At 41.8% G+C, this 12,494-nt stretch overlaps 1 protein-coding gene across 1 annotated transcript in view; it reads left to right on the top strand.

Moving 5' to 3' along the window:
* Positions 1 to 12,494, top strand: part of DNAJC1 (DnaJ heat shock protein family (Hsp40) member C1) — a 177,113-nt gene that overhangs the window by 158,231 nt on the left and 6,388 nt on the right. Inside the window, exon 10 of the mRNA XM_003786763.2 lies at positions 11,050 to 11,098. Coding sequence (XP_003786811.1) covers positions 11,050 to 11,098 — 49 coding nt within the window. The remainder of the gene's footprint in view (positions 1 to 11,049; positions 11,099 to 12,494) is intronic.

The raw sequence follows: 12,494 nt of genomic DNA on the forward strand, positions 1-12,494 counted from the left end.
AAAAAAAAAAAAAAACACAAAAAACATTTTTTTTAAAATAAAAGAATCATTCTGACTACTTTGTGGAAGAAAAACTGATGGGGAAAATGTGGGAAGATGAACCAGGCATAATAAGGGTCTGTTTCAGTTGTCCACACAAAAGACAAAGGTAGTTTGGACCAGAGGTTATTGGTATAGGTGGGAAAGAGGTTGGATTCAGGATTGATACACAAAAGACATGTTATATAGCGAGGTATGGCTGTAATGTTGGGAAGAATTGTGAGCAAAAATGATTGCTGTGGGTGTGAGGTACTTTGTTTTGTGTCATAAGATCTGTGTACTGCTTTAAGAAAGAAGAAAGCTGTATGTATCCATTACCTTATTTTAAAAACTACTTTTGGAAATACAAAGAAACAGAACATTTTACCTTTGAAATTTTTTTATGTCAGTATATATGCCTCCCTCATCGTCTTAGTTTGTTTTGTGCTGCTTTAACAGAATATCTGAGACTGGGTGATGAAAAGAACAGAGATTTTTTTTCTTGCAAGCAAAGTCCAAGGTCAGTTGGCCTGCTCTGGTGAAGACCCTGTTGCTGCATCATCCTGTGGCGAGACTTGGGCAAGAGCGCATGCGTGAGGCAGAGGGAAAGGAAGGGGGCTAAACTTGTTCTTTTACCTGGAACCTACTCGTGATGACTAACCAGCCCTGCAGTGATGGTGTTAACCCATTCATGAAGACAGTGCAACCGTTCATTTCTTCATATTGCCTAACTGTACGATACCACGTTTTATTTATCCGTTCTCTACTAGTTGGTCTTTTGGATTCTTTCCAGTTAGGAGCTATTAGAACAACGCTGCCATAAACATTAGCATTCAGATCTTTATTGGATATATGTTTTCATTTCTTTGGATAGATTCCCTGAAGTGGAATTATTGGGTCATATCATAAATTTGTGTTTAACTTTTTAAGAAACTGCCGAATTTCTTTTTTTTTTTTTTTTGAGACAGAGCCTCAAGCTGTCCCCCTGGGTAGAGTGCCACGGCTTCACTGCTCACAGCAATCTCCAACTCCCGGGTTCAAGCGAGTCTCCTGCCTCCGCCTCCCAAGTAGCTGGGACCATAGGCACCCGCCACAACGCCCGGCTATTTTTTTTTGGTTGCAGCCATTATTGTTGTTTGGCGGGTCCAGGCTGGATTCGAACCTGCCACCTTAGGTGTATGTGGCTGGTGCCTTAGCTGCTTGAGCCACAGGCGCCAAGCCGAAACTGCCGAATTTCTTGGCTGTACCTTTTTACCTTCTTAACAATTATACATGAGAGTTGCCGCCTTTATTTCCTTATCAACAATACTTGTTTTTTTCTAGTTATATATTTTTTAAAGAGGTCTTGCTACATCACTCACGCTGGTCCTCAAGTGATCCTCCAGCCTCAGCCTCCTGAGCCGCTGGGACTACAGGCATGTGCCACGCAACACCTGGCCAATTTTTCTTTTCTTTCTTTTTGCAGTTTTTGGCTGGGGCCAGGTTTGAACCCACCACGTCTGGTATATGGGGCTGGCGCCCTACTCCTTTGAGCCACAGGCACTGCCCTGGCCTATTTTTCTATTTGTAGTAGAGATAGAGTCTTGCTCTTGCTCAGGCCAGTCTTGAACTCCTGAGCTCAAGTGACTGATCTTCTCACTTCAGGCTCCCAGAGTACCAGGATTACAGGCATGAGCCACCACACCAGGCTGATTTCTCTCTTTTAAATTTGTTTGGTTTTTTTTTCTTGTATACATTAATGCATTTATGGAATACAGTGTGCAGATTTCACATAGAATTAGGAGCTTTTACATCACACTGGTTAATATAAACCTCATCTCATTTACTTAATTATTGTGTTTGATTTGTCTTTTGGCCTAGCATGTGGTCTATTCTGTAGAATGCTCCATGTCCTGATGAGAAGAGTATATATATTCTGTACCTGTTGGATGAAATGTTCTATAAATGTCCATTTAGTTTAAATGGTCCATTTAGTTTAAATGTAATTCTTTTAAATTCTTAAAATTCTTAAATTCTTAAAAAGAATCTTTAAATTCTTTTAAATTAAATTAAATGTAATTCTATAAATGTCCATTTAGTTTAAATGGTCCATTTAGTTTAAAATGTAATTCTTTTTTTTTTTTTTTTTTGCCATTTTTGGCCGGGGCTGGGTTTGAACCTGCCACCTCTGGCATATGGGGCCAGTGCCCTACTCTTTTGAGCCATAAGTCCCACCCTAAGGTACAATTCTAATGTGATGTTTCTTTGTTGATTTTCTCTGTAGATGATCTGTAAAATGCTGTGTGTAAGATGTTAAAATCCCAAATATTGTTGTATTGGACTCTGTCTCTCCCTTTAGATCTACTAATACTTGCTTTATATACGAGAGCTCAAAAAAAAGTCTACACATGGTAAGAAAAGAAATTTTAATACTAGCTCGGTGCCTATGGCTCAGCAGCTAGGGTACCAGCCACATACACTGGGGCTACCTATAAGTACTGGCCACAACACCTGGCTATTTTTAGAGATAGGGTCTCACTCTTGCTCAGGCTGGTCTGAAACCTGTGAGCTCAGGCAATCCATCCAGTTCAGCCTCCCAGAATGCTAGAATTATAGGTGTGAGCCCACATGCCCAGCCTTGGGTACAGTATTCTTTTTTTTTTTTTTTTGAGACAGAGCCTCAAGCTGTCCCCCTGGGTCAGGGTCGTGGCATTACAGCTCACAGCAACCTCCAACTCCTGGGCTCAAGCGAGTCTCCTGCCTCCGCCTCCCAAGTAGCTGGGACTACAGGCGCCCGCCACAACGCCCGGCTATTTTTTGGTTGCAGCCGTCATTGTTGTTTGGTGGGTCCAGGCTGGGGATTCGAACCCGCCACCTTAGGTGTACGTGGCTGGCGCCTTAGCCGGTTGAGCTATAGGCGCCGAGCCGGGTACAGTATTCTTGACTGTGAATTTCTTTTTCTTTGATTTTCTTCAAATATATTAGCCCCTTCTCTCCTGGCTTGGAAGATTTCTGTTGAGATATCAGCTGTTAATCTAATGGGGATTCCTTAATATGTGACTTGACATGTGCGATTTTTTTCAAATTTTCTCTTTGTCTTTGACTTTTACCAAGCTGACTATAGTGTGCCTTTGGGAGAACATTTTTGACTTGAATTTAATTGGAGATCTTTAAACTTCCTATATCTGGTTGTCCATATCTCTCCCCAGACTTGGGAAATTTTCACCTAATATTGTATGAAATAGATTTTCTATGTCTTTTTCCATCTCTTCTCCTTCTGGAACTCTCATAATATGAAAGCTTTTTCACTTAATGGTGTCCCATAAGTCTTTTAAGTTTTCTTAACTCTTTTTCATTCTTAATTTATTTTTCTCCCCCTAACTAGAGAATTTCAAGTGACCTGTCTTTAAGTTCAGAGATTTTTTTTCTTCTACTTGATCAAGTCTGCTGTTGAAACTCTCTCTTGCATCTTTTATTTCATTCACTGAATTCTTTAACTTCAAGATTTCTGTTTGATTCTTTATCATATCTATCTCTGTTGAATTTCTTATTTATTTTATGAATTGTTTTCCTGGTTTTGTTGATTTTCTTTTTTTTTTCTAATTTTTTCTTTTGGAGTCAGAGTCTCACTTTGTCACCTTCAGTAGAGTGGTATCATAGCTCACAGCACCCTCAAACTTTTAGGCTCAAGCAGTTCTTTTACCTCAGCCTCCCAAGTAGCTGGAACTAGAGGGGCCTGCCATAACAACCAGCTGTTTTTAGAGATGGGGTCTCATTCTTGCTCAGGTTGGTCTCAAACTTCTGAGCTCAGACAATCCACCCACCTCGGCCTCCCAGAGTGCTAGGATTACAGGCATGAGCCACCATGTCCGGCCTATTGATTTTCTTTCTTTGTTTTCTTGTATCTCAGTGAGTTTCCTTAAGATCATTATTTTTTAATTTATTTATCAGCAATGTGTTGTTTTTTTGTTTTTTATGAGACAGAGTATTTCTGTTACCGTATCTAGAATACAGTGGCATCATCATACCTCACCTGTAGTTGAGTCATGGGATATGGTGACTCTGTTTCCAGTTAGGTACATTCGTATAGTCTCTCTCCAGCTTTGTTAGCCACATTCAACATTGGCAGTAGTGCCCTACGTTATAGAAGTTTGTGGTTGTGGTAACAGCAGTGTAGGTTCTTAGTGTCCTCAAAGGCAAGGAGGAGGGGTCCATGTATTTTTAATTTTCCCCACATTGGGAAAACCTAGCCAAGGGGATCCCTCCTGGTATCAGGTCTGGCATGGCCTACAGGCAGCTTCCAGGAGAGCTAGGTTCCAGCTGCAAGTACTCAGAGGAGCTGTGGGGCCAGAGTCCTAAGCTCAGGGTTTCTCAAATCTATTGTAGCATCTGAGTCTTGGTATACAGGTTTGTCTCTGTGGCAGAATTGGATGTAGGTTGCCCACAGCACCCAGTTCTGTGACTCTGAGCCACCCCCAGCAGCTCAGATCCAAAGGGTCAGGCTGTATCTATGATTCTTCGTCTGGGGGGAGGGCACAGCCTTGGTCTTATTCTAGAGAAGGGTATTTTGAAGGTAGGATAAGTTTGTAACTCAGGAGCCTAAACCTATAGGTTTATGAGGCACTATGTAGTGGTGACTCTGCAGCCTGGGATGATGGAGCTTAGCAGTATCCCAGACTGTGTGAGACCAACTATAGCAGCAGCAAATACCCCAGAATGGCCAATCTTAGCTCTCATTTGAGCACTCAGGTAGGGGACAACACAGCAATGACTACACTTCCCTGAGTCTAGGGGGCTAGTCCAGCTCTGAAGAAGCAGGCTACTGGAGTTGTTTGCCCTTGGGATGAGGTGTCTCAGCTCAGCCCCTGGGATGCACAGCTGTTCAGCTTGGCCAAGGCACCAATTCCCCAAGGGGCAGCGTGCTGCTTTAGCTCAGGCCCAGAGGGTGAGATGATCCTGGAAGCCCAGGTGCTGTTCCCTCGGATGCAGTGGTCTCTACCAAAGTACTGTTTCTACAGGAGGCCACGTGTGTTTGCACAGTTCACAGTTCCTGCTCAGACCCCCAGAGGCAGAGCATAGTGACAGAGGTCAGTTGAGCTATTTTGCAGAGTACCTTTTCACCAGGAGGGAGTATACAGCTTCAGCTTCAGCTCTAGCTCTAGAGGCGAGGGATACAAGAGGGATTCTGCTACTGGTTGACCACCTACTTAGCTCCTCAGAAAAGGAAGGGTGTAACAGCTTCTGGGACTCAAGCAGTGGGCATTGCAGATGTCCAAGGTGTTGGTGGAGGCTACTGGATCTTCTTGCCTACATTTTCACCTTCGGTAACAAGAAGTTTCTCCTGATTCCTAGATGATCACAGGTATAGAATGGGTTGGTGGCCGGGCATTAGCCATCCTGAGTGTACTCGCCAGCCTTTGTTACTCCTTTAACATGCTCCAGTGCTCTTATTTAGTTATTTTCATTTAAACATAGTTGTACATTTTTTGCTTTGGTTGCCTCTGTGGAAAGGACAAGCGCTAGAAGCCTCTAGAAGTGCTAGAAGTCATCTTACTGATGCCACCTCCCTGAAGAACTGTTGCTTCTTGAGTAGGTTTAGAACATTACTCTTAGTTATGCTATAAGAAATAAAAAAAAAAAAAGACCTGTCTATCTCTCAGGGTTGCTGTTTATGTTAAAATGCCACTAGCGTTACACAGCACATTCCCCTGGTGAAGGGCTCAATTACAACTTGAACTTTATCTAACAAATGCAAACAATGTAACCTAATCATTTGTACCCTCGTATTAATCTGAAATAAATTAAAAAAATGCTACCAGCAATAAAAAAAAAAAAAAAGAACATTACTCTTGCTAGGAATATGTCCCTTTAATCTCATGCCTGTAATCTTAGCACTCTGAGAGGCCAAGGCAGGTGGATTGTCTGAGCTCAGGAGTTCAAGACCAACCTGAGCAAGAGCGAGACCCCATCTCTAAAGAAATAACGAGACGTTGTGGTGGGTGCCTCTAGTCCCAGTTATTTGGGAGACTAAGGCAAGAGAATCACTTGAGCCCAAGAGTTTGAGGTTGCTGTGAGCTATGGTACCGTGGCATTCTACCCAGGGCAACTGAATGAGACTGTCTCCAAAAAAAAAATCTTCAAATAAATTGGCATAAAGTAGTTAATATCCTTTTATTACTTTTTTCCTTCTTATATCATAAAATATAAAAAAATACAGAGAAATGTATAAAATAACTTAATAAATATAAAACAACAATGCAGTTTTTACCACTATCAGGAAAAGAACATTAACAGCAATGCTGGGTAGGGAAGGAAGGCAATTGGATTGATGGAAATTCCCATTTTAAAATCAAAATCTCATCATTAGATCAGAAATGAGTTTTCAAGATAGTTACTCTTTTAGGTGGGAAATCTGGAAGCACACAAATGTTAAGTGATATGCTTGGATGTACACGGTAAACAGAAATTATTGTTTTCCCCATCTATATTATATTGTCGTAACATAGATGTCAGATGAACCCACCCTGCTTCTTAGACTCGGACTAATTGGCTAAGACCACCAGTGATTGCAGAGCCTGTGAGAGTCTGAACATCTTCCTAACACCTGCATGATTTTCAGGGCTTGAGCTCTTCTTCACTTACTTGTGTGCAGACTCCTGTGCATCTTCTTTATACTGTACTAGTATGAGTTCCTCATAAAGGATCCGTTCATCCAGAAACTGCAATGAACAGGAATGGATGTAGGTGAAGCAGAACCTAAGCTTACGCTGTGGTCACTAATAAAGGAACACCCTACAACAAGCAACTTAAAAATGGATGCATTAGTAGCTGGGCATAGTAGCTCACACCTGTAATCCCAGCACTTTGGGAGGCTGAGGCAGGAGGATCACTTGAGCCCAGAAGTTTGAGGTTGCTGTTAGCTATGATCATACCACTGCATTCCTGCCTGGGCAGCAGAATGAGACTCTTATCTCTTAAAAAAAAAAAGAAAAAGAAAGAAAGAAGATTCATACATTACGTAATGGCTGCAGACGTTGCTGTTATCCAGTGCACTCATAGTGCACTTAGTCGTAACGCTTCTAGTTATTTTCCTCCCTTCCACCTTCCTCATCATTTTTCCCCCTCCTCTGCCTTCCATTCTCCCTTCCAAATTAACTTTAAACCCGTGCCCCACATTCTTTCATCTGTTCTACTGAGTAGTCTTCCCCTTCCTCTGAAGTCCAGGAAGGCAGTGGAAGCATTCATCTTCTACTTGAAACAATTGCCAGACTGTCCCTTCAACAAGACGGTTCTATTTTTCAGAGGAATTTTAGAGCTATGTGTAGAATGTACTCATATTTTTGACTGTCTGTTTTCACCTGTCCAAGGGACTTGAGAGCTAATTTTGAATGTTCTAGCCAAGGAGTAAGAAGTACGTGCAGGCTTTTGACCAGAGAATATCCTCCTTTGTCCAATTCAGTTGTGTTTTACAAAAGACCCAGCTTGAAGAGGAGCAAACAGGACAGCAAAGAGAGAAGAATGAGATAGCTACATAGCCTGGATTCTTTTCAACCCTTATAATCAGTAGGGTGACAGGTATCACTAGCAGCTACATTGGACACACACTGGGGAAAGCGAAGTACGAAGTTTGAATTTTGACTAAATTCACATAGAGAGCAATTGGCAATAACTTATCTAAAGTAGTATAGAATTAGCCACCTTCTTGAGGGCCGAGGCCAAAGTCCCAAACTGTCAGTACAAAAGCCTGTTTGGATTATTTCCTTGCTTTAATCAATATCGATTTAGAAATAAGACTTGTTTAAACTTGTTAGAACCAATGATTCTACTAAGTATTAATGCAATTTAAAATTGCTTTCTTGTTCTAAAAATTTTGGAAAACCACTAAAAAGAAAGGAAGATGGGTGAATAAGTGTATATGTTGGGATGTTACAGTATTCACTGATGGACTAGTAGTATCTGCACAATTGTCAGCAAAATTATTTTCTTCCAATAAATGGCTCTTCACGTTACTTATGGAGGTAATCAGTCAGCTTATGGAAGGCCTTATTTTTATTTATTTTTTTTTTTTGCAGTTTTTGGCCAGGGCTGGGTTTGAACCTGCCACCTCCGGCATATGGGGCCAGCGCCCTACTCCTTTGAGCCACAGGCACCACCTAGAAGGCCTTGTTTTTTAATGGTTAAGATGAATACAATTATTATCTCTTAATATGTTTCTATCTAAACAGAGAATCCAGGGGAAAGTTTAAAGATATTTGAGAAATACTAAGAATGAAAAGCGTTACTTTCTACCAGTTGGAAACATTTTTTAATGTGGTTTATTGAATGTTCAGGCAACAGAATGTACTTTGTATTTGAAGGCTTCAGTAGTTCTCGGTTGTAATGACTGCTAAATTCAAATGGAAAGTTGGCCAAAAGTAAATACAGCTAATGATTTACACAATTTTTGTTAGAGTAATACCAAAAATATTACTAACAGCCAGAATTGAAAAATATGATAGAAGGTTATTAGAGTATTCATTTATTTTCTAAATTACTCTGAGGATGCCAGGAATATGAACATATATTTTATATGCCTCAGCAAATTAAAAAAAATTTTCATATTGAACAGAAATATGTAACCATGTAACTATGGGTTGATCCTTGCTCTATAGTATGTACTATAATTTTCATTTTGCTAGTTAAATTTGCTGTTACTTTCATCAGTATTTTTATTAGAGGGAATGAAACCTATGTTTGGTTTTTTCATTCATTCTACCCTAATTCATAAGTCCTAGACCAGACTATTGGGTCACTATTTCATGAGAATTTTCTTTTTTTTAAGAGGTAGAGTCTCACTTTATCACCCTCAGTAGAGTGCTGTGGTGTCACAGCTCACAGCAACTCCTGGGCTTAGATGATTCTCTTGCCTCAGTCTCCTGAGTAGCTGGGAAACCTGCCACAACGCCTGGCAGTTTTTTTGTTGCAGTTTGGCTGGGGCTGGGTTTGAACCTGCCACCCTCAGTATATGGGGCCGGCTCCCTACCCACTGAGCCACAGGCACTGCCATTTCATGAGAATTTTGAAGATAAATTTGAGCATTAAGAAGAGTTATAAAGGGCGGTGCCTGTGACTCAGCAGGGGTGCTGGCCCCATCTACTGAGGGTGGTGGGTTCAAACCCGGCCCCGGCCAAACTGCAACAACAAAATAGCCAGGTGTTGTGGTGAGCACCTGTAGTCCCAGCTACTTGGGAGGCTGAAGCAAGAGAATCGCCTAAGCCCCGGAGTTAGAGGTTGCTGTGAGCTGTGACGCCATGGCACTCTACCAAGGGCAATAAAGTGAGATTCTGTCTCAAAAAAAAAAAGAAGAAGAAGAATTATAAAATGTTTTCTATATAGAATCAGAACATAGTGAAACAAATTTCCCCACAATTCCATAATCATGTGACTATTAATACACATGTGGATATGCTGTTATACAAAAGCCTACATAAGGCCGGTCGTGATGGCTCACGCCTGTTGTCCCAGTGCTGTGGGAGGCTGAGGTGGGTGGATCTCCTGAGCTCAGCCGAGTTCGAGACCAGCGGAAGACCATCATGAGGCACAGTGAGCCAGAGTGAGACCCCGTCTCTACAACAACAACAACAACAACAACAAAAAACAGCCAGACCTTGTGATCCCAGCTACATGGGGGGGGCAAGAGAACACTACAGGAGGCAGAAGTTAAAAAATAAATAAATAAAAAGCCTACACAAGCTGGTGGCCCACAATATTAGTTGCTCAGAACCTGAAGAAGAAGAGAGGCCTCATCAGTGTGAGACCTAGGTAGGAATCGTTGTCTTCTGCCAAGAAGACACTAGAAAAAGTCCTGAATGTAGCTTATCACAAACATACACATAATGTGAAAGCAGATGAGTTTTGAGTAACTGAAAAATTCATTATGTGTTGTGTAAGAGAGTAACACTAAACATTTTAGGAGTAAATCCGTGCCTCTTTAATTGGAGGCATCCAGCTCTGGCGGAGAGAAATAGATTTGGTGATGACTGTCCTCACTGAAGGGTGACTTTGGTTTCCTGAAGTGGCAGGCTCTCTTACTCAGACACACTGCCCCACAAAATAGTCTGCCATAACCTGCCACGTGCATGCCTCTTCCTGAGATGAAAACTAATGAGTAATTGTTAAGAATTACTTGTACTTAATATTTTTTGTAAAGCCAATCTTATGACATCAGGAGACATGGACTTGGCACAGAGGTTAGAACACTAAACGCTGGACCACACAGAATTGGAACCGACTGTGCTTTGCTTCTATCTCATGAACGTGTTGTAAGTTCTAAGTTCCCTTTTAAATGAGAGAAAAAAAGATACGGCTCCAAGATGGCAGTAGTGGCATTGCATCATTTCCATTGTTTGATGCTGATGATCAGAAGGTCTGGATTATGTGTGGTAGACTGGCCAAGTTGTAACACGTGCTGTATTCATAACTCTCTACCATGTATTCTCAAATTAGTTATTTCTGTGAAGCCACATTCATATATGGTAAGGGTGTCATGGTTCTTGGGTCCAGCTGCCCCATTGTACCAAAAGATTCTTTGTCTAGTGTCAAGCTGATATGCTCTTAATGGTTTCTTTCTAGGATGGAAAGAAAAAACAGACATTAACACCATAACATCATTAGCATAAATGTCATTATCCCCACTGATTATAATACTTACTAACGTACTATTCTCCAGTGAAGAACGATGCTCAATTTCTGGAAATTCTTACTTTAAAATAAATGGCCTGTTTGAAACTAGTTTATTTTAAAAGGCAACCTAGCATTAATGTAATGGAACTGTCTTGAACTCGAAGAACTCAGGGGATCCGAGTCTCTTGTTCTGGGTCTTTTGGAGCAAGCCCTTTAATCTCTGGGCCTCAGTTTCCTTGTTGGTTAAATTAATGGATTGTGCTAATGAGTAGGGATCTTTCAGGCCTAAGAGTCAGTGACCTCTGCCCATTCAGACCTTACATGAAATAGGGTACTCAACCTATAATAGGAACATGAAAGTAAGGTTTTTGCTTTTATATTTTGAAACAGGTGACAATGAAAGCCAAGCAACTGAAGGAGTCAGTGACCTGCTCCCCAGGTAAGTTAACACCTACTTTACCCCATTAGTCTATAGTGGTTTCTTCCAAATAAATTCTTCCTTATGGTAACTTTTTTTTGTTGTTTGAGACAGAGCCTCAAGCTGTTGCCCTGAGTAGAGTGCTGTGGCATCACAGCTCATAGCAACCTCTATCTCCTGAGCTTAAGCAATTCTCTTGCCTCACCTCCCAAGTAGCTGGGACTACAGGCACCTGCCACAACACCCGGCTATTTTTTTATTGCAGTTTGGCTGAGGCTGGGTTCAAACCCACCACCCTCAGTATATGGGGTCGGCACCTCACCCACTGAGCCACAGGCACTGCCCTATGATAACTTCTTTATATACAAGGATGTGGTAATTTTGCCCAGTGAACTCTATTGATCACATCTGTAAAAGTGGTTGAATTACTGGCACCAACAAACCAGTGGATCTGGGTGAAGTGGACCTAAAGCTTACGTAGTGATCAACACTCCTGGTGATTTTGTAAGGGAAATAAAGGAACATCCTACAACAAGCAACTTAAAAATTGGTACATCATTAGCTGGGCATGGTAGCTCACACCTATAATCCTGGCACTTTGGAAGGCTGACACAGGAGGGTCACTTGAGGATAGCTTAAAACCAAGCCAACCTGGGCAGCAGAGCAAGACCCTGTCTCTATAAAAAATTTAAACATTAGCCAGGTGTGGTGGTGCCCATAGTTCAGTGGGTAGGGCGCCAGCCACATACACTGAGCCTGGAAGGTTTGAACTGGCCTTCTAAAACAATAACAACTGCAACAGAAAAATAGCCAGGCCTTCTGGCGGGCACCTGTAGTCCCAGTTAATTGAGAGGCTAAGGCAAGAGAATCGCTTAAGCCCAAGTGTTGGAGGTTGCTGTGAGCTGTGATGCCACAGCACTCTGTACCAAGGGTGACAGCTTGAGACTCTGTTTAAAAAAAAAAAAAAATAGGCTCAGAGCCTGTGGCTCAAGTGGCTAAGGCACCAGTCACATACACCTAAGGTGGCGGGTTCGAATCCAGCCCAGGCCTGCCAAACAACAATGATGGCTACAACCAAAAAATAGCCAGGCCTTGTGGTGGGTGCCTGTAGTCCCAGCTACTTGGGAGGTGGAGGCAGGAGACTCGCTTGAGCCCAGGAGTTGGAAGTTGCTGTGAGCCGTGATGCCACAGCATTCTACCTAGGGGGACAGCTTGAGGCTCTATCTCAAAAAAAAAATAAATAAATAATTAGCTAGTTGTGATGGGTGCATGCCTGTATTCCTACTACTGGGGAGGCTAAGGCAGGAGAATCACATGAGCCCAGGAGTTAGAAGTTGCTTTGATCTAGACTAAGGCCATAGCACTCTAGTCTAGGAAACAGAACGAGACTCTGTCTAAAAAAAAAAAAAAAAAAAAA

This window comes from Otolemur garnettii, unplaced genomic scaffold, assembly GCF_000181295.1.
Source record: "Otolemur garnettii isolate 467f Iridium unplaced genomic scaffold, OtoGar3 scaffold00019, whole genome shotgun sequence".
Classification (NCBI taxonomy): domain Eukaryota; kingdom Metazoa; phylum Chordata; class Mammalia; order Primates; family Galagidae; genus Otolemur; species Otolemur garnettii.